General features: G+C 45.5%; 1 protein-coding gene across 12 annotated transcripts in view; it reads left to right on the forward strand.

The window, feature by feature from the left end:
• Window positions 1-23,098, forward strand: part of Mef2 (myocyte enhancer factor 2) — a 37,348-nt gene that overhangs the window by 3,139 nt on the left and 11,111 nt on the right. Inside the window, exons 2-9 of one of the 12 annotated variants that reach the window (XM_012285503.2) lie at window positions 6,426-6,488; window positions 7,204-7,460; window positions 18,965-19,081; window positions 19,454-19,657; window positions 21,309-21,464; window positions 22,039-22,168; window positions 22,242-22,498; window positions 22,648-22,781. In XM_012285503.2, the coding sequence (XP_012140893.1) occupies window positions 19,028-19,081; window positions 19,454-19,657; window positions 21,309-21,464; window positions 22,039-22,168; window positions 22,242-22,498; window positions 22,648-22,781 (935 nt within the window). In that variant the 5' untranslated portion in view covers window positions 6,426-6,488; window positions 7,204-7,460; window positions 18,965-19,027. Of the gene's footprint in view, window positions 1-4,270; window positions 6,489-7,203; window positions 7,461-7,487; window positions 8,345-13,890; window positions 13,910-14,008; window positions 15,324-15,968; window positions 18,804-18,964; window positions 19,082-19,453; window positions 19,658-21,308; window positions 21,465-22,038; window positions 22,169-22,241; window positions 22,499-22,647; window positions 22,833-23,098 lie in introns of those variants that run through there. The other 11 variants (XM_012285502.2, XM_012285501.2, XM_076540364.1 and 8 more) reach the window with 11 other exon arrangements.

Raw genomic sequence — 23,098 nt, forward strand, 5'->3', positions numbered from 1 at the left:
GCGAAAGAATATGATCGAATTAAAAGGATATTTCGGAGACTCGATTCGGCAAGGAAACGTTCGATGCAGAATTTGAAAATAACGTTTAAAACGAATTTCCTCGGGTCTTTGTAACGGGGCCAGGTGTCGACTAATTTGATTTAACCGCTTAACAATTCTGACGCTCGTCTCAATAATTCATCGTCCGTACGTGTTATTCTTGGAAACTGGGAATGGATGTCCCATGAGAAAATATATTCGCGAAATACCTATCGAAATTCTCTTTTCTTCTTGATTCCTATCTCTTTACGGTTCAGACGTTGTCAGAGTCTGGCGAGTACGGGGAAGATAAGGAAGAGACATTTTGATCGGAGGTGGTGCAACCGGCAGTTATCGTCGTAAGAAGAACCTAAGAAGAACCTAAGAAGAACCTAAGAAGAACCTAAGAAGAACCGGATGTCGGACTCGTTGGAAAGTTCTCGCGTATCGGAAAAGGCTGCTACAGTTTTCCTTTTAACCGGCTTAAGCTTTTTTTCTCTCTCCCCCTTTTTGTTAGACAGAGGGATGTCTTTGAAGCTTGCGCGTCGCGTTGGGTCACGATTGACGTAAATCCGAACGCGACAACTCCGATCATTCCTTCCGCCTACTTCTCACGTGCGACGTACACGTGCCGTTATTGGTCAAAAGTCCTGGAAAGTCCCGGAGATCCTGGAACGCACGGTTCCAGCTTAGGGGAAACATTATAGATCTTTCTAACGATATTATTTTCTTACCGCATCGAGCATTACTACATATATGTATGCTACTACTATATGTATGTAGTAACGAACTACTGAAAAAACCGAGAGAAATTGCGAAGGCGATGTCATATCCCTTTTCCCTGTTTATTCTTTCGGGGACGCCGAGTCCGTTCCCTCTCTACTAACCATCACCACGTGTTGGTAGCACGTGCTCTCGTTGCCAGTGGCATCACCGGTCCTAATCGTTCTTCGTTCGCTATCGAATGAATATCGGCGAAACGATCGATTCGTTAACGAAACATTGTCGAGTACCGCCGAATGAAATTTCTCCAGCCTCCCTAAACTTTCAGGATATCCCGGAACGTTGAATAGCAACGTGAGGAGTAAAATTGATCCGTTTGAAATTTTCTCGTCGCAATTTAACCGTGGATCTATGATATCTAGGATGTCTATGGTAACCGTGTGCGGTAATGGATCGAATCTATGGTGGCAGTGGGTCGAGGGAAAGAGAACGAGAGAGAGGTAGAAGGGTGCGGTATCGAGGGGTCGATTATAAATTTTGCACGCGTGGTACGGCAACGTGTGTACGCTCGAGAGATTTCTATCGAGGATCCGATCCGATTCACTCGATACACCGTGCAGATAGGACAGCTTGATAGGGTTCGAAAAGAAGGATAAACCAAGTGTGGCGAGAGGGTGAAAGCACGAGGAGAGAGACGGTGGGATAAGCTCGTCGCACAGGTAGGACGCGCGCTTACAGTGACTGGCAAAAGTAAGTCGCCGATTAACCGTGTTGGTCCGGAATCGTTTCAAGATTATTCCAACGAATCGATTCGACGCGAACTAGTGTCTACCTCGATAACACGTAAACCGAACGCGTTTATTTCGAAAACCAACCGACTATCGATCGTTGGTAACATATTTAATGTTAATACGATATAATATCTTAATTACGATATAAAGAAGAAGCACGAGCTGGATAGTTGTACCGATGCGCACACAGACAATCCTAATTGCGCGAATGCCAATACTTGTGCGACTCACTGTACGTACACCTACGTTCCCCTAAGGTTGCTACCTACGTAGTAGATAGATAGGTAGGTGGCTCGTTGTGTGCACTCGTGAAAGGTGTACCCTGTGTACGCCCGTGGTGTACAGGTAAAAGAAACGTCGTCATGGAAACGACCATGGCCACTCTCAATCAATACGCGATGGGATGTCGAGTTCGGCCGGTGACGTAGGCAAAAGGACCACGTGGTCCTATCCGGCCACGTGCGACACCTTCCTTGCTTTCTTCTTTCTCTTTTCATTTACTCCCTTCCAAAGCCCCGCTGCTCTCTTACTTTCCCTTTCGATTCGCCTTTCGATTCTCTATCATATTCATCTTCCTCCGAATCTCTCCTCTCTCTTCGTCGGCATATCGTAACGCTCGAATAAAAACGTTACCCTTCTTCTCAGGATCGTGCTACGATAGTCGACAATTTCTCCCTCTCCGAAGGCAATCTATCTTTCGAACGGACATTGTCTAATTCGTATTTATAGCTTATTATAGTATTATAGAACTAACGGTCCCGTTGAACGCGTACAAAATTTCCAGAATCCTTTACTCTGCTCGAGTAAATACGAGAAGAACGGCTTTAAGCGGCGAGGAATAAGGGAAGATAGGGAGATAGGGAGATAGGGAGATAGGGAGATAAGGAGAGAGCAAGTAGAAGAGGTAGAGTTGGAGGCTGTGGCGCGCGGTTCGACTTCTCAAGGTGGAAGGTGGAGGTAGAAGAGGGAGAGAGAGGGAGGAGAAGAGAGTTGGTCGGGGCAAGAACGACGCGGAGAGGGCCGTTGCGACGCCGAGCGTCCAGTGATCGCGCCTTAAATGGTTCGACGCCGCACGCGCCCAACATCTGCCAGCTCCGTTTCTCCTCTCTTCTCTTCCTCTGTAACGCGTAACGCGCTTTCCTGCTCTTGCTTCTCTCTTTCTTCCGCCTCCTCCTTTTCTTCTCCGCCTTCATCTTCTTCTTCTTCTCCTTCTTCTTCATCTTCTTCACATCCTTTTATTATTTTTTTCTTTCTTCTTTCTGTTTAATGAAAGTGTGCGTGCGCGAAATAGAGAGAAAGGGAGAGGAAGAGAGAGGCGAACGAGAGATGCGGTGGCTTAACCCCATGGGCTCTTTAATTATCTTCGGATGGAACCGTAACGTTTTTTCTTTTTCTAAATAGATTTTCCTATCGAGGTTTTTCAACATTTCTGCTGGTATACTCTAGCTATACCGTGTTGCTGTTCTACATAGACACTACTTACCTTACGTTGTACGCACCTAAGCGAAAAGTTCGTAGGTCAACTAAATAGATTTGAAAGGCATTGTATTTTACAATTTCCCTTTGGTCCGTTCAAGTCTGTTCACGAAATAACTCGTTATCCTTTCCATCAAAAGCAGGCAAGGGCGCGCCCTTTAGAACGGCCAAAATATTTTATCTTATATAAATAGTTATATAAGATAGACTGTACATGGCAGAATAATCGAGTTCGAAAGAATTGACATAAGGAGAAGGTGGGATCTTTTTTTTTTTTCGAGTAAAAGCTACGTTCTTAAACGTAGTTTCGCGAGAGTCACCTTCCTCTTTCTCTTCATTGATTCTTCATTTTGCTCTTACTCGATGCTCACTCTTCAGTATGTTGCTCGAGCGTTCGTTCGACTCGCGAATCTCCCTTCTTCTTCTTCTTCTTCGTCACCGTTTCGTTTTTCCTTCTTTTTCGCCAGTTCGCTTCCATTCTGCTTCGTTTCGAGTATTCATCAGCTCCGCGTATCGTGTTTCAAGCTTCGAGCTTCCAGCTAGCTCGAGGCACAGACGGAGGAAGATCGCTCGTTTTTCTCCGCTGATTTTTCAGCCGGACGTAAAATGCCTGGGAAGAAATTATTCGATTGAGAGACCTTTTGATAATCAGATATCGTAATCGTTGCGCGATACGAGTACGAAGCGTTGTAGCGTGTTTGAGAGCGCGTCGAAAAAGGATAAATTCGAGGAAACCGGACTTTTTTTTCACACGATTCGTCGTCTCTGACAATGTTTCCTTCGGTGGAGCGAAATCGATAAATGTCATCGTGGAACGTTTACCGTTTTTCGACCCGCAACATCGTTCAAGCAACAGAACATTTAACGCGTTCGATGTGGTCGCATCGCGTTGGTCATATCCAACGGTGGCGTGACGTGGGGTCTTCTAACCCTAACCGAACATACTGTTCGAGCTTCGCTCTGGCCCTCCCGCCACGTTTTCCCTTCTCTCTTCTTTCCATCAATTTTACCTCCTACTTTCATTTTCGACCGATCGGTATCGTATCGATTTCATCATCGTAAGTCTCAAGAGAGCTATAGTTTCGAGTTTTATAATAGCGGTTTGGTCGCAGAAAGCGGTTTGGAAATTCGCAGGAGGAAAAATCGATCGACGGGCAACTGCGGTCCGCTAACGAGATTTCGTTGCTGTTCGTCGCTGGTCCGCGGTACACGAATTTAAGGGAATTTTTATAAGAAGAAAATAATCGAACGGGGTTTATACCTCGCGTCCAAGTCGAGCCAACATTCGGCATTTGTCGGAGCAAACGCGCTTCTCGAAGAGGGAGACTGCTCTCTTCAAGGAGGGTCGTCGGTTTCCTGCGAGACGAGCGAGCGAGACGACAACAAGAGAGACTGGCTATACCGAGGAGCGAACAAGGAAGAAAGAAGAAGGCAAGTGCAAGCGGGAGGCTGAACTCGCTACAGCAGCCGGCTGTACCGTCAGCTGCCGACAGATTTATCGAGTGGCACGTGCCGATCCGGAGAGCAACGTCGTTTTATGCCTTCCTCTTTTCCAACTCGCCTCCTTCGAGCAACGCACAAATTATTGTCGCGGTTGTTTCTCCTGGAAACCCTCTTCGAAACCTCTTCGAAACCTCTTCGAAAGCTCTTCGACGCGACGCCTTCCTCCTGCCCCGCAATAACTAATTCGATTTCTTCGACATCCTTTTTCCCGAAAACAATCATCGAATAGGTGAACGAATAGGAGTTTGTGATCTTTAACGCGAATTTTCGCAAAAAGGCAAGAGGAAATTTCCGAGTAACTTGGTCCAGGTGGTGTAGTCGTTTTAGACGCGTGATCTCATCAACGAATCGTTCGATTCATCCAGAATTTGCGTGAATTTTTGTTCGTAAGCCTGCAAACGCTTCGCGAGTCGACGAGAAATCTGCTGGAATCCGATTTTGCCGCGAACCAAGTAAACGAAGTAAACCAAGTAAACGAGAGGATGACCCGGGAGACGGAGCTAGCCAGTTTATCGCGTAAAGGGAAAAGTCCCTTAATTCGTGCAACATCGCGTTTTACGTATTATCTATAAAGCAACGAGTTATGCGCGTACGCTATACGGTTGATCGATCAGTGAGTTACTTGCGTCATTGGTAACTTCACGAGCGATATCGTTTCTTTCCCACCGCCTCGCGTCGTTCTCGGTGATCGCGAGCTCGCGGACTAACGCTACGATATTTCGTGCTCGATCCTGTACTTTGCTCGATCATCGATGTCCGAAAGTCTGGTTGGAAAGCAGCCAACAACGGACAAACCCAACTTCTTTCGGCAAACTATGAATCGGTGCTCGAAATCGGTGCCAGCTAATCGAACTTCCTGTTCGTTGAACGTCGCGCGGTCGGACGAAGCGATTAGGAATCGTAGGAGATAGGAAAAAGCTGCGACATGCTCGAAGGGTGGAAGCGAGCAAAGGGGAGAAAGGAAAAAGATGAAAAAGGAAAGGACGAGGAGGAGGATGTTGGGCAGGCAGGCAAGTCGCGTAGCGTCGCGTCACTCGGTCGAAGCACGTGCTCTGGTTTCTGGCGGCGGCTGCGACTGCTCCTGCTCAGCCTCGGCTCTTACACTCAGCCCTGGCGGCTGCGTTTAAATTTAGCCACGGAGCTTTAACTTCTCCGTTACCGTGTCATAGGACAAAGAATATGGCGCGAGTTGCACTCGCGCCAACATAGCTCCCTCGCTTCGTTCTGCGCGTCGCGGTGCGACGCGAGCGCGCGACTCGCCAACGTTCGATCGTCCGTGATCGATAGAAGGATCGAAATCCTCTAAAGCGCGTTACGTCGCGCTTGATAGATACGACGCTTCCATGGTTTTAACGAGCACTCGATTCGTAACAGCGGCGGATAACGATTTTCCTGCTGGTAGCTCGGAACCGCATTAAGAGTGACTTAAATTAATAACGATCGCTATTTTGGAGAAGCTTCTATGCTCCGTTAACCCGATTAAAGCTCGAACAGGGAGCCGAAGCGCGAGATGGCATAAAGAATTCAAGCGAAATCTTCCAGCTTGACTGACTGGTTGGCCTGGCTGATTCGCTCAACTGATCCCATTGCCCGAAGTAATTATGGAAACTTGGACGTTACGACAGCTCTTTACAGACATAAATTTACATAACCGCACGAAACGGATCCTAGAATCGTATAATGTCACGTCAAGTCGTGTTCGGCCAGTATTTATTTATATCGAGCCCTTTTCGAGCCCAATTCATCAAATATCAAATAAATCTCCTAATAATAATTAATAATAATTAATCCCTAGTCTCGTTGGATTCGTGTCTAGCGAGATCGAGAGACGCCCGTGAAAAGAATCTCCGAGAAAATTTGATATTCCTGATTGGTAACCGTTCGAAATGTATATTTCTTTTCTTTCCATTTAAGGACCGCTGCGTCGCGTCGTCTACTCCCCGATCCTGTATCTTCGCTCCTACACGCGATAGAACGGTAAGTTGTTCATCTGTATCCTCTATTAAACGGACTTTAGAGCTCTCTCGCTAGCTCTTGTTTCTCGAAACGTGGAAATAAATCGAACAAGCGATATGCCAGTCACTGTGGATAGAGAGGATTCGTTTCGCGCTCGAATTACCAGTTGTGCAAACAATTCTGATCGTCGATCAGAAAAATGATCGCGATACGTGCGCTACTAAAATCGTGTTAAACGATTCTCGAAATACCGCCACGTGTACGCGCGAACGAAACGCGTAAGAAGGAGAACGGATAGGTAATTCAGCTGATTTTCGAGTAATTCGGTGGCCGAGATCGAAATGTTCGTGGGTAACCCGATCCGGCTATAGAGCGTCGGATCGTCGGAAGCTCGTTACGAATCGGTGACGCATGTCGGGTATCCTGCGACACGCCGGAAGGCGTTAGAACGTAGGTCGGCGAGAAAAGCCGTTTCTGGATAGCTCCGGAGAGAGATCACCTTTTCCTTTCTTTCCAACGACTATCTAGTCTTCCCATCGATCCGATCCGTAAAATCGTAATCGCAATTTCGTGGTCGGTGGGATTCCGAGGTATCGCGTCGATCGACGGCTCCTTCGAGCTCGCGTCCCGTCGCGTCGCTAACACGAGCGAGTAATCTTGAAATTGGAATGTATACGATGCCGATAAACAACCTACTCGATATCAACCGATACATTCTTTTTCTTCTATTTTCTAGTCAGCAACGCACCTTATAGTCTGTTCGTCATCATGCTCGTGTTCGTCTTCTTCGTGGACGGTTGGTGCTCGTAGCGCAGGTCGGTAAGGTTAGTTAGTCGTCGTTCACTCCGGTGCAAGCCGGTTGGACGTTCGTAGGAAAGAGCTGGTTGGTCGCGCACACAAAGACCATCGCAGAAAAGCTATATCGGTGGTATTTTGGTTTTGGCTCGACTCGACCCGCGCAGTTCTGGGAGTGGAGTTCTAAAAACAGCAGAGGTAAGTCCTGCTTGCTTGCTTGCTTGTCTCGCCTTGCCTTGCCTTGCCTTGCCTTGCCTTGCCTTGCCTTCCTTCGTCTTCTCTCGCCATCGGCGATCTTCCTTCTCGCGAACGCGTATCGTGGCGTAGTCCGAATGGATATGGGTCCTCGCTACGCGTTTCCTCTTGGTGGCTCACCCGCGGCAAAACTCTTTACCGACTAGCCGATGCGATCGCTTCACCGCTCTTCTTATAACTCGCATACTATGCCGGTTTCGTTCCCAGAAGGCACCCGGTGGCGAACCTTCTTTTAGAGAGGCACCCTCGCGACCGCCTCTCGCCCGGATTTATTTCTTCGCGGCGAAATTATTTTTGGGATCTTTTCACGCGGTTTCTTAATACGCGAGCCTTTGCTTCGTCTTCTCTGTGAGAGCCGGCACACGACGAACACGCGCCACGCGAACCAGATACCAAACATCGGACGAGCGGTGTCCGTCGATACACCGAAACGACACACCACGCTCTCAGCTCCGATACTTTCTCGATACTATTATAAAATCGGACCTGTCCGCCGCCCTCGCGATACTTGTACGCGTTTTAGTCGTCGTCCCGCAGCCGCCACTTCAGCTTCTCTGTCCTTTTGTCCTGATCGACTCTTCCGTGTCCTCCCGTGCCCTGTCATCAATTTTCTTGCTTCGCGCGTCCGTTCCCCTAGATCTCGGAGTGTTCACCGTACGCGTGCGAAGCGACACGGAGTGATTCCGCTAGAAGCTGCCTTCTCGAAAAAGTCGATCGAAAACCAAATATCCGCTCTTCACCTTTATTCTTCCGGTGAAATACTTTTCGAACGCGAATTACCGCGCTTCAATCGTTCAAATGGATTACGGTACGCATCGATCGAAAAGGTACGTATCGTTACTTTTCGGAGCTCCTCACATACTAGGTCTGCGTGGAAAACTACATAGCGAAATTGTCTAACTTGTCGCAACCTCCAATATCTACGAAAACTAACGTATATTATATTATATTATATTATATCGTATTATATAAACGTGTGCGAACGTATACGAATGTTGTCGTTCGAATCGTTTCGCGCGAGCCTCCTCACCTTGATCATCGTCCAAATCGAACGTAACGCATACTTTGCCCGCGTCCACGCGTACGTATTCGTTGGAATGTTTTCGCGAATCGCCCGAGCAATTTACCGGAGTTAGACTCCTCGACTCGATAAGATCGATCGGTTTCGTGCAATGTATCAGCATCGAAGTAAAGGCCAAGAGTAGTTTACACGTTAAATTAGTTCGCACTTTCACTAGCCTCTTTACACGCGTTTTATCTTCTTTCACCTCGTGTAATCTGCAAGAGTTATTTCAGGGTAAGTTTGCCGCGCTCGCGAGCATAGAAGGGTGAATGAGGATCAATTTGTAGCTCGTCGCTCGACCACCTTGAAACCTGTTCTACCTAATGATCGTGTTTTACCCCTTTTTAAAGATGCACCTACCAACGTCTACTTACTTTATTTCGCCTGTTTCCTTCCTTACGGGGCTTTCTCCGCTACGCGCGAACATCGACGAGAAAACGTGTCTTTCGATCAGGAATGCTCTTTAATCGTTCCGATCGAACGAAACGCGTCGCTTCGTCGTCGATAGTCGAAAAGGCTCCCCCAAAGAATCGAGGAACCTGTTGCTCCCCCTGTACGCGGAGCCAGCCGAGCGATACAGGGGTGCACAGTTTAGTTGGAACCAACCCGAGATTTCGTTCGGTTTTCACGGTACGAGTCACCTGGTGACGTCACCCCGGAGTTTGATCTCATTCTCTGGCTTTTGGTCCGGTGCCAAGTGCGCAGATCGCACGTGCCTCGGTTAAATGGCGGCTCTCCTCTCGGCTCTTACCATGGAACGTTCGCTAGCGAAACAAATTGATCGGCCTCTGTATCGCGATCGATTCGGTACATCGCGTGTACCAGGAAGTACATTCGATCTTCGTCTCCGGAGGCAGTTATCGAAATTGACAGGGTCGTGGCCGACACGTGTTCGCATTTTATAAGCAGTAGAGATTTTCCAGCGTCGGAACAAGATGTGTCTCGCGAGCGGTCTACGAACGGATATCCGGTACAGCGGCAGACGCCTGGACCTCGAGCGTCTTGCCTCCATGGAAGAGGGAGAGGGATAGAGAAGCAGCCGTTAGTCGACAAGTTGCCCGTATGCGTGCCGTGTATTAGTCGAGACGGTTTGGTCGCCACCTGGTATTTTCCTTCAGTCTTTTCCTGAAGAGAGGGGAACTCGACTTTCTTCGATCCGGCGACTTTGTTTACCGGATGCTCGTCTCTCGAACGTTTCCTTCGATTTTCCCTAGATACGTACACGTATATCGTACGCGAATGGTATTAGTTCCGAGCGGTCGAGCAAACGAGTTTTCCAAATATTATTAACAACGTATCCGTTATTTACGAACGAAACGGATAAGCACTCTCGCTTTCGAACCGAACTTGAACTGAAAATTCGAACGAATAATCGATATTACCAAGGTTCTCGTAATTCTCTCTCGTATCTTATCATTACGATCTAGTTAACGATCAAAACCTTATTAGCTTTCTGCCGATCGACCACCCTCGCCAAAACGGCTCTATTTTTATCCTATCACGTTTTATCTCTCTTTCTCTCTTTTCCTCTCTGGGTAGATCAACTTGAAAACGAACTTATCTTTCGAATTCTCTGGCATCGTTCCGTTATAGTTTCGGTCGAAAGTTAAGTAGAACACGCGGCGCAAAACCATCGGGTGATTCGTAAAGATTCGTCGCGTCGCTAGGTAGAACGCGTGTCCTGTTCTATCTTCCGACATCGCGATCGATCGATGCTCTCCAAAGGTATTTGTTACTACGTGCATTGTTTTTCCTTCGCACCGTCGAGCAAAAGGAGATCACGAGGGCCGACATCCCTTTTACGCGGTGCTCTAAGGTATCCGCGCGTCTAGTTAACCGTTCCCTTTTTTTCCTCGCTTTTTCCCCGCTTTTTCCCCGCTTTCTCCCCGCTTTCTCCCCGCTTTCTCCGGGGTGCGGATTTTTTTTTTTTCACAGGGTTTCACCTGGAACGCGCGATGTTCGCCACGCGATCGAAAACCCCGTCGCTTTCTACGGGATATTCTCTTCGAGCCACCCCTCTATCTCTCGACTTTGCGATTTCTAGCCTTCTAGCTTCTTCGTTTCGTTATCGATACCCCGTTCGCGTAACATTAATCGGCCAATCTACGAATACTCCGCTACCGGTATGTTTCAGCCGGCCAAGTTTCTCCAGTTTTTCTACCAGGATCTGTCAACTTTATACGATATTATAATTCGTTCGATCAAACCGATCGAGATGAAACCAGTGGTCGTTATTATCCTTATTATCCTGATAATCGTATTCGGGAATATCCATTTTTCCGCCTGATTTTCCTTCGCTTTTCCACGTATTTTATATTAACGTCTTTTTATTAACCTTTCAGACGAATACTTAGATCAGTATTTAAATCGGTATTTAAAGAATTAAACTAATAAGACTAATTTACATAATTGGATCAAGTATCGATTCCAGAATCGCGAATAAAGGAAACTTTTTTCTTTCCGACGTTTCATCGTTCGCGAAATGGATAGTGTTGACGGTTATCGTCGTTAGTTATCGATAATTGCCATTATCGGCACCGACCGGAATCGATTCGACTCCGTGCGCGGGCGAACGTCTCGAAAGGCCATGCGAGTTCGATCTGTCGCGTGGCTGCGATCTAATATTAAATTCTTTAGGAAAATCTAGGTATGTCAATCTTCGTTAGCGGCTGATGGCACGCTTAACCGTGTGACCTGTTCGATCCAGCCATAATCTCGTAAATAGAATCGCATCGAGAATGACAGAAACGAAACTGAACGGGACAGAATGGGGAACGGAATGGAACGGAATGGAACGGAACGGAATCGAGCGGAAATAGACGTTGGTTCTTGTAACTGTTCGCGAAATAATCGGCATTGCGAAGAACCGCCTATCACCGAACCAATTATACTAGTTCCGCGCTATTCGCCACCCTGACGTTTTCTCGATATTTTCCATTCTCTCGTCTCACCGATCTTCCTCCCCGTCAATGACATGAATTTTCTTCCTTTTTAATAAGATCGTTAATAACCAGAGAATTCTATTCTCGAAATTATTTTCTCATCTAGTTAAGCACCGTCCAGCAGCGGGTCGAGACGCGGGGGTAGCGCGCCTAAACACCGTAGACCCATAGAAACGGGACGAGTGCCGGTTATCCGTGTCGGCAGAATATTAAGTAATTACTTATCTATGTCCCGTTTCTCGCGTCTTTTCGCGCTCGGTCGACGAGATCGATAGGCTAGGATATATTGAACACTTGCCGGCCGGCTCTCGATGGGTTAGGTTATCCGACCTCTGTAGGGGGACAGCTACATTGCAGCTCATGCATAATACATACGATCCGACCTGGAGTAGATTTATATTTATCCGCACCTGGGATAATTCGTTAAATATCGACAGGTATCGGCTGCCAGCCTCCTCTTTGCTCTGGAGATTTTTTCGACCAGACGAATCATTCGGCAGGACGTTTTGACACCCTTCCTTCTCTTCCTCTTTCCCTTGCTTTCCTCCTTCTTCCTTCTTCGTTTTCCGCTTCGATTTCTTCTCTCCTCTTTCAGTTTTTAGATCAAACTCGCCCCGATATAATATTGTTGATCGAAAGAGAAAGAAAACTCGGTCTTTCGATTTTCATTTTCAGAGGGGCGTTGGTGGATTGCACGGCCGGATAAGGCCGTGATACGTGCAATTGTTAAATACTGGAGCGCTCTAACCGACTCCTGAGAACATTTCGATAGCCTAATGATCTTTCGTATCGAACAAGATTACTTATTACTGCTGTTATTCTTATTCTTCGTTCTTCGTTTTGTGTGTATCGTTCTGTGTCTAAGGCGTCTTTTAAATCGGCATACGGACGATGTTACGGCACTGCGAAAGAGATCAACTTTTTTTTAAGCCTCCTGATTATACATATACACGTATGCTTACCTGCGTAGAATTCGTAAGCGAATTCCTAATGAAAAAAGACAGAGACTAAGGATTTTTCGTTAACGCGTTCAATCTACATATATGTTCCGTGCCGTTGTACTCGAGCGATATTACCGAGTTACGAGAAAATGCATGGAATTAAAAATCTTACGACGGATTACGCTGTAATAAACAAGCTGCCTACCGTATACGTACAGACTGTTGGTTCAGCTGTGACTTTTATACCGGGACACATACTGTACGTACTCGCATCGAGCTATCGACGACGCGACGTTCTCGTTGCGCGTGCTATCGTCCACCTATCGTGTACTCTATGCACGCGTCTCGTCGACTAAACGATTTTAACCGTTCGCGGGCCGATGCGACGCTTCCTACCTACCTACCTACCTACCAACTTAACTTAATCAACCGCGGTACGAATATTTCTTTCCGAAAATTGACCACCTTCGCATTCAACGAAGAACGCTATCGATACACGAAAACCAACATTCAGCGACGATAACGAAATCCTGGATTATCGACGATCCAATCGATAATCGTAGTTAGGTAAATATAAACTTTCTATAATACAATCGTTATTTCTATCCCCGAGCGTGCACTTTAGGCGATCAACTGACATGGTATGCAACGCGTCGTTATTTCTGTGCGGCAAAATATTAATAAAGTGTAAAGATGCCACTTTTATGCGTGGCTATCTAAACTTTAGCGCGATCGTAATTTACGATCGTGACGCGATTCGAGCCAACTTTCGCGAACGTAACTTATGAATGGCTCCCGATATTTCGATAACTCTTTCTACTTTCCGTTAATCTTTCGTTCGGATCGTGAAAATAATTATGCATTTCAATCGTCGTTTGACAATATGTACATATCGTTATTCGATTTTTTACAAAATCCAAACAGTCATGATTTTAAAACCGTGTTACTATTTCTAGCAATTTGATCACGGCTCTTGTCGGACGATTCGGGTCTAACTGAAAGGGGAAGAAAAAGTTTCTCTCGTATTCAACCTAGACTTTTATGAAATATTCAACATTCGTAGATTTCTGTCTAGGAGGAATTCAACGTTTCTCTCTCGCGTTCTCGAGTTTTTAGTTCAAGTTCGCGAGCAAGGAAATATCTCGGTTGACGGCGAACGATCTCGTACAGGGGAGATGAAAACGAGTAGGAGAGTTTAGTCGAGAATTATTCGTAAGTAGCGGCGCATAAAAGCGAAAAGAGTGCCACCTGGTCCGCGGTCGAAGCTGAAATGCCAGCGGGACTATTCCGTTCGAAAGCGGTGCGCATGCGCGGCGCAGTTCTCTTCGCGCAATTGGCGAGTCGGTGTCTGACGTCGTTCTGGACATTAGCCAATCACCGTTCGAGCCTCGGTCGACGTTAGCTCGACGTGCCGAGGCGAACTTCAGAGGCGAGGTGGACCGACTGGTATGTGCAACACGGCCAGAGTGCCCCTTCTCCTCTCGTTTCTCTTCTATCTTTCTCTTTCTCTCCGTTTCTCCTACTCTCTCCTTCTCTCTTTTTCTTTCGTTCCCGTGTCCCGTGTTCTCCACGCGACTTCCTCAAATCTTTATTTCAGGCTCGACCGCGAACTGGTCGAGGCGCGCGGCCCGCTTTTTTACCGTCCGATACGACGACGCTTCTAAATTTCAATTTTCTACGGAGCAGTGCGAATCGACGGCTCATCGCACGTGAACAATATTTTAAGAAAAATCGTGCGTTTCTAGTCATCGTTTCTAGTCAATCAGGATATTCTAACCTAGCTAGCTAACGTTGCTTCCTGGTTAGCCTAGGATCCTGGGGAATCGCGCTTCTTCTTCGTACGGTCGTGCACCTAACAACATACAAGAAAGACGATTCATAAAAGTGATCAAACTATAATCCGAGTATCTATATCGTGTTCAAATAATAAATATTAATAATAATAGTAATAATAATAATAAAAAGAAGAAGAAGAAGAAGAAGGAGAATAAGGAGAAGAAGAAGAAAAACGACGCAGAAGAGGATCTCGAAAGGAAGTCGTCGTTACGAATCGAATACACGATTGGCTCTTGTCCGGTGTTTGACGAACCGATGAAATCCATCCGGCGTGCGAATCGAGTGACGCGTGTTGATTCGATCGGCCGAAAGCAGTGCAAGTTGATTCGTGCCAAAAACTCGTGTGTTATTTCTACGTAACTATCTCGAAGCAAAGTTTTGTTTTGATCTTAAAGTTGTACCTTTCGCGAGGGTGTTTAGTGGGGAGATATCGATCGCGGGACCATTGACGTCCGTTCTGGAGAACGAGCTTTTCTCCTCGCACCTTTGACTAAGCTAACCTCTCGATAATCATATTTTTCTTGCTTTATATACACTCGTGTAAATATATAGGATATCGCGTGTTACACGTACAGTTTTCTCTGCACCGCGTACGAACGAAAATTAAATGCTGGTCGGTTATCATCGAGAGTTGAAAAAACCTGAATATTTCGAAAGTAAACTGTTTGGTGGTCGATGGAAGCTGTTCCGCGAATCTTTAGTTGGATGTTTTTCGAAAGAAAGTGGATCCGAAAATAAACGTATCGCGCACCGTAACGTATTCGTAAGAGATCGCGTTCGCGAGTCGAAAAATTTTCTCGAGAAACGCGTGAAATTTTCTTGATAGATAGGAAATATTTGTGGATGATTAGACGTCGTATTTGAGCGAGTGCGATCCTTCAATTATATTGTGATAATAACATCTGTGAAGAGTGCGCGATCTCCGCCATCTTTGTTTTGATATCGATTTAGTGCGCGCGAGACGATCGATCGATCGGTGAACGGACCATCGAGATGCTCGACTGATCGAGTTCGCTTCGAATCGGTAAGTTGACGTCGACGAGCGCGCGCTTTTCGAGCATAAAAATTATTTATCGACTGTTTCGTTCTTTAACGAAATTCGATGAGACAACCTTTTCAGGTTATATCGATTCGGTTCGTTCGGAATCGCTGTTTTAAATACGTCTATTAATGTCTCCGTAGTATTATATCATTTCGTATCTTACGTTTTACGAATATTTCTTATTTTTGTTTCTTTTTCTTTCTTTCTTTATTTTTTTTTTTTTTTTTTTGTTCTGCAAACGACACAATCGCGGCGTGTATCGACGAACGAATCGACCTCGTGATATCGAGATAACGCGTCGGTCCGAACGATCGCAAAACTACCGAAGGAAACGGTTTGGCAAAGTTCAACGTATCATGCTATGTACCGAGTACGCGTGATGAGCATGGTTTAAGAGCGATAAAGCTGGTCTTATCGCAGCCCGTGTGTTGGCGCTCGTATCGAAATTGGTGTGCCAAATTAAAATACTCCATCCGCGTCTTGACCCGAGTAACACTCTCGATTCGACATTATTTAAATATCGTGTATCGGCGCGTTGCTACTGCATCGATCGATTATAATTATTGTATTATATCGATACATTGTAACGTTGCGTTGCGTTGGTAACAACGAGGGCAGGATTAGTCGCCTAATTGTCGAGTTATTAGGCGAGCACCCATCATCTCTGATCGGGTCGATTTCGAATAGTTTCCGATCGAAACTTTTCATATTTAACATTTAATAGAGTCGGCCAGCGTCTCTAATTAGCGGTATTTAGAGATAACGTATAGAGAAGAGTTAAGCCGAGATAAATTCGAACGAGACAATAATCGAAAGGTTAACTTTTGAAGAAACGAAAATCCGAGTTATATTAGGTAGGTGTGACGTAACGAGGGAACGATTGAATTTTTAATCGAACGACAGAGCAAGTACGAGTACTATTATAGGAGATAGAGTCGAACGGTAGTGCAAAATGTGACGTGTACAGAGAAATAGTTGCTGGTCGCTGACCCTCGCTTCTACGCTCTTGTATAATAAACCGAATTCGATCGGACGAGACATCTCTCTTACTCTAGCTGTCCGAGCGTTACCTTTTATCGTCGTTAGACAATAACCGAAGAAAGATAGGAAGGAAGGAAGCTTCGGTTCTATCGAGTTTTTACTCGACTTGTTCTTTTCGTCGCTGCACGATGCCCAATAAATCGTCTACGCAGAGTTTCGTAATTCGTAATACGGCCGATATAACTGAACTATACTCGTACACCGTGGCTGTATTCTTCTTTGAAATACTCGTCGAGAGAAATTTATCTAGACTAGACTTTCGAACAGTATCGCGAGAATACTTACGATCGGCGAGGGTGCAACATAATTTCACGATGCAAAAGCAGTCGCGACAAAAATAACGTTTGCCCGTGAAACGCGCGTTAATTCATATAGCGAGAGATCGCGTGCTCGGAATGAATGAAAGGGGCTTCGGTAAATATAGTTGATGGAGCTTAGAATTAGAACGACGTTAAAGCCAATGTTTTTACGAGAGTGCGGTCCCGTGCCACTCAAAATTGAACCGCGCGACTCGAGAACAAACGCCTCCTCGGTCCATCGAATCGAATCGAATCGAATCGAATCGAATCGAATCGAATCGAATCGAATCGATACGATACGCGGTTTATCCTCCGAGTACGACGCAACCCTGTCAGTTTTCCCTCTTCGACAACGAACAACGTTCCTACTCTCATTTATCCTATCGCATCGAATTTTCTCATTTATCGAACTTATCGTTTTTCCAATAAATTTCTATGAAACACTTTCGGATTTAACTGTTCGAATACTGGACGTTTACTTGTATACCCTGTAATGGAATTCTCTAATATGTTCGTGGTACATATATCATATAATGGTCGTAATCGTGGTTGGCGAGAAAGGTAATTCGACTTTCTGCTCGTCTGTCGCTGACATCGCGTTACCGCAATTTAATCGTTGATTACCAGTAGCGTACGCGCCGATTCTTCTTTATGATAATGGACCGTATAATTCAGATAGCAGAGCGTCAGGCGCCGCACTACGCTTTACACCTACCACAAATTACTATCGCGTGTTACTTCGTTCACCCATCTTTTTACCTATTAGAAAAACTGTATCGCAGCGTATAGCAGGGGTTACGGGGTTGGGAGATCGCGTAGGTAGGGACGTTAAGAAGTACTCGAATTTACGTTTCTGAGATCGTCCGCGGTAATCAAACGGTTAATTAACACGGGGACAGGTCGAGCAACGTAACTCGATGTACCCTGTAGACACTTTGAGGAAAACTCGAGCGACAAAGTCGATTATTACGTACGTTAATTATCGACGATAAAATGAAAAGCGATCGATCGATCGCTTATTACGCATGTACGCTGCGCCCAGTCGCGTCGTTCTCAAGTATTTACGTGTGCCTCTTTCGTAGTGTCAGTGTCGATTTCTATCGTTGCTTCGTTTATCGCCTCGTAAATACCTGCATATACGAAATGAAATTCCACAGGGAAGGAATAGCATCGGGGTCGCGTACGTTTAAATTTTCTTTTTTCCCGCGGATCGCATCGATCGACCGGTTTAACGACCGTATCTCGCTAAAATCAGCTAGTATCATTTTTATCGAACATCGAGTATGATTCGAGAACATCCATCGAATTTAGCCTGCTGCCTCGATATTTCGTTCGTATTCGACGGTCATTGAAAAACGATAATAGTCGAATCGCGATTATTTTGAAAGAGTAGTAGATAGGTTAAGCGTTAACGTAGACGTTGATATAAACGCGCATTCGGCTCGAATCGAAGAAAATCGCCGATACAAAATCGATAACGTTATCTTTCGCTTTGTTCGCTCGTCTATCGGATCGCTGCCGAGGAAATTCGGCAACGATCGGCTCATCTCGATTCGCGTAAATTTCTTATCGCTGGCATAGCTACCTAACAATAAGGTAATTTGTTGAATCGTTCAAGTAGATATTGGGTCGGACGAAAAGCGTGTACAGGTTCTCGGTTCTTTCCATCGAATTTTATGCGTTATCGAAGTTGCTCGACTCGTTCGCTCGACATTAATACGCGTGTACCTATGAAAACCTATGAAAACCTATGAAAACGTGTGAAAACCTATGAAAACGGACACGTGTTTTGTACGTACAACATTAGGCTCGAGAACACATGGTCCAGTTCTGTCGCGCGAACTCGTAGGACGATACTCCTTGTCTGACCACGTATCGTAATCCACTTTTCTATGGGCCGGACCTTTTTGTTTCCACGCCACGCGACACGCCACGTCGCTTCGCTTCGCTTCGAATCGCGCCCTTTTGTTCGAAACTTGTTGCAGGCCGATTCAAAAGCCGCGGCAATATTTCAGGCTGAAATTCAACCGAGCGGACACTCGAACGCTTCGTTCGCACCTCCTCTCTAACCGTTACCTACATTTTTCCTCCTCTTCTATATCTACATACGTGTATCTACGCGGTAAGCTTAACACCTTTATCGGTTTATTAAACGTTCGCGTACATTTTTATACGTTGTCCGTGACTTTGATTAACGCGCGTCTCCTCCTACGATTTTATTCTCGAGCAATCGGAAATATCGAAACCGATAATATCCTTTGTTATTCTCTTTTTTTGTTACAGTGTTTTTAATATTCTATCGAGTGGTTCCGAAGAGCTGTCCCGTCTCCGCAACGCCGTACAAAAATGGGTCGGAAGAAGATTCAGATTTCGCGCATCACGGACGAACGAAATCGTCAGGTACGAAACGAACCTTTCGAACAGTGTCCTAGAAGGTGGAAGAAAATTTACGAAGCAAACGAGAAGAAAAATTTGGTCGCTAGTTACACGATACTTTGCCGATGATTCGCGTTAACGTCGAATAATCGTGTTGATTATATAATAACGTCTACTCGGCATTACATTGCGCGCGTGTTTCATTGCCAAAGAAATCAAAATAAAAGGTCAACTACCATCGAACGCGTTACATCAGAAGAGCGTCTTTGGCTCTGACGATAAAAAATGTTGGAAACACAAGATCGATATCGCGAATATCATCGTCGGGGAGGGGGGATACTAATGTCGCGATACCAAAGATATTTCATAGGTTTGATTCGACTTTTCGGAAAACAGGTGACTTTCAACAAAAGGAAATTCGGAGTGATGAAGAAGGCGTACGAACTGTCGGTACTGTGCGACTGCGAGATCGCTCTGATTATCTTCAGTTCGAGTAACAAGCTGTATCAGTATGCCAGCACCGACATGGACAAGGTTCTTCTCAAGTACACCGAGTACAACGAACCTCACGAGTCCCTCACCAACAAGAATATCATCGAGGTGAGCCGATTTCTCCATAAGTAATTTTCAACGTTCCATCGAAATTTTTCGATTCCTTTATGCGACCAGAGTAAACTCTCGTTATGTCGTAACCCACCCAACCGTTTAATCGTTTCAAAATTTCCGAATTTCCGAATTTCCTTGAATTTTCCAAACGGCCGATCTAACGAGAATCTACCTCTCCGCGAGAATAAACTTCCATCGAGTTCGTTTTAGATATCATCGAATGCTTGTTTCTTTCGTCCGCGAACAACAGGCACGTGTCTGAAATTCAGATGTTTTGGCTGAAAAAGTAAAAAACTCGTTCGTTCTACGTTCATTTAAATAATATGTCCGAGGGTACGTTTAAACGTGTCTCTGCATCTCCAAGGCCGATTAAGCATCTTCTTCGCGAGAGGAGGACGAAAAAGAAGAGACGGCGGTTACGCGAGATGCGTTTAACTCGTTCGACTCCGAAAGAAAAAGATGAGCCACCGATAGTCCCGTTTACTTCGATCGCGAAAACTGATTAATCGCAGGCAAATGTTATTACGCGAACGTAATTACAATGATTATCTCCTAGACTCGCCCCGTACGAGTGTAAACATTATTTTCAAAACTTCCACTTATCTTCCTCGCGTAATAAGCCGCTACGTTTTTTCCACTTGGCGACTATCGTTTTTGTAGCGGAATTATCTCTCTCCCTCTTTCTCTCTTTTTCTCTTTCCCCTTCTCTCGTTTATTCCTTTAATATTTTAACCGGCAGATTCAAAATTGCCGGCAATCGTTCGATCGATCGCTTACATAATAAGCAACGCCATTTAAATGGAAAATATTTCAGAGGTAGTCGATTATCGAGCTCTCGAAGTTTACTGCCAAGCGATAAGTGGCAATATTCGGTGTCGCGAGGATTTTCCAAACTTTTCGTTCGTACACGGACGAATTAAGCTCGTTGTTTTCAGGGAACTTTCGAGCTACTTCTTTACCATGTATCGAACGAAACTATCGATTCTGCACGTTTCTCTCTTTCTTCGATTTCATTTTTCTACTTTATTATTAATCGATTCCTTTTATCTACGTACATGTATCGAGAATCGGAAAAACTGTAGGATCAAGATTCGTTATCGTTACGCGGACTCGTCGGCGAGAAAAGTTGTCGGGAAAATGTATCCGTTATCGATCGGAGGAAAGTAATTGTGCCGCGTTCGTTCATTGATCGTAAATAATAAATTGAGTCTCGTTGCAATATTTAACTGGCCACGGTGAGTAACAGAAGAGAAAGAGAATTAAACGAAGCAACTTTATGGCCGTCGCGTCGCGTCGCTTCGCGTTCAGCGTACAATAAACTAACTACGAACGTCGTCGAAGCGGCTTTCTGCTTTTACAGACTACGTCTCGTCGATACGCGTGTACCTACGCGACGTTACATCGACTAATTCTATTCGAATTAGGGACACTCGGTAGGGTGTTTCAGCCGGTCCTCTAATCACGATCTCGGAGAATCGTCGGTTACCGAACGAATCGACGAAATCGAATGTACGCGGAAACGGTGATCGGCGAGCGAAAAGGCGAGATTAGAGGAGGAGGCTGTTAGCGTTAAATTAACGTGCATGCGAAGGTTGAGTGCCCTCGGGCGGTGTGGTCACGTGAACCTGTCTGCTGACACTTGCAGGCACTCAACAAGAAGGAACATAAGGGTGCCATGTCTCCAGAAAGTCCGGAGCCAGACGCGATCGAGTACAATCTGACGCCGCGGACCGAAGCGAAATACACAAAGATCGACGAGGAGTTCCAGCTGATGATGCAGAGGCACCACAACGGCACACGGGTAAGTATGATCCCCGATCCTCTTCTACGCTGCCCTTCGATTATCCTTCTCCAACTTTTCTCCCTAATACGCGTTCGTATCGTATTTTCCATAGGAATCGTTCCTCTTTGGGAACCTCTGCCCTCGAGTTTTCGCATGATCGAGAGCATATTTGATCGCTCCTGGTTATATTTATTAGCTTTTAACCAATAGTACGCTATCAAGCAATTTGTCGGTGACGCGGTTCCTCGTCGTTTCATTCGCGCCACCGCCTTTCTCGTTTACTACCTTATCGCGTTACTTTTCCAAACTTTCCTTAGCCACTGGAAACTTTTTAATCTCTTCTCCATCGATTTGCTCAGGTTCTCGCGTTATACTCGTCTCGTAACGTTTAATGCGGAGTCGATAATTATTTCGGTAAACGAAAAAGGTCTACTCGAAATCCTCTTTATGGCTAACGCGTAATGTCTTGGGTTCGCTTTCCTTTCGATTTTGTTGCGTCTACGGTATATTAGCCGAATTTAGAAGAAACGGACCGAAGACGTAAACTGGAAACGACATTAACGGTATCATTGTTGATTCGCTGCAATTTCAGGGACAGTCTAATTACACTCTACCTGTATCCGTACCAGTGAACAGTTACGGTGAATCTCTACTCGGATCTAGTCCTCAAATGGCGCATACCAGCATTTCTCCGAGACCGTCGTCTTCTGAAACAGATTCAGGTACGGTCCTCTCTTTCGATCGATTAAAAACCTAACGAACGAAAACTGTTACCGATCCATTTTCTTTCTCCAGTCTATCCACCTGGGGGGATGTTGGAAATGAGCAACGGTTATCCACCGTCGGCGTCACCGTTAGGGGGTTCGCCTAGTCCTGGACCTTCGCCGGCGTTAGGAGTTGGAGGGGGCATCGCTAACAAAGCCAGTAATCCGTCGAGACATTCGCCGCAACCTCCGCCTCCGCCACCACCGCCTCATCCTCATAGGACTAATCTTCGCGTAGTTATTCCAACACCCCTTACGCAACCTCTTTCGGAAGATACCAGTTACGATGTAAGTCCGTTCTCTGCGCGAGGTCTTTACAACGTTTTTTACATCTTTTCTCGTGATTCGATACTTTCCTCCATATTAGATCCAAAAAATTAAATAAATTATTTGAATTTCTTTCGTTCGCGTTCTCTCGACCCTGTTGGGGTACACAGGGCGGCCATGCACAGTCCACCTTGAATACACCGGTAGTGGCACTACAAACACCATCGGTTCCAGCTGGATATTCTAGCTTTGGACCAACGGATTATTCCACGGACCTTGGAAGTTTAGCGTGGTCTCATCAGAGGTACGTTGATGACTTATCAATGTATTCGGCAGCCACCATGTCCAGCATCAGGTAAATCACATTTCATAATTATTCTCGCGAAAGAAAACTATACGTCCAGTTGGAATGAATTTCGTTCGAATTCTATAGGTCTCGTGTACGATAAAAAAAAAACTAGAAAACTTTAAATACGTTTAATGGAATTCTATAGTTTTTTTTCTCCTGCGAATAGTTTTTTTACCACGTTTCGATCATGTTTAGCATTCTCATTGCTTTTGTCCACGTTCGTTCGTTCTTTCTTTCTTTCGCTCGCTCGCTTATTTTCGCTCGTTAGCTGT

This window comes from Megachile rotundata, chromosome 15, assembly GCF_050947335.1.
Source record: "Megachile rotundata isolate GNS110a chromosome 15, iyMegRotu1, whole genome shotgun sequence".
NCBI classification, from domain to species: Eukaryota; Metazoa; Arthropoda; class Insecta; order Hymenoptera; family Megachilidae; genus Megachile; species Megachile rotundata.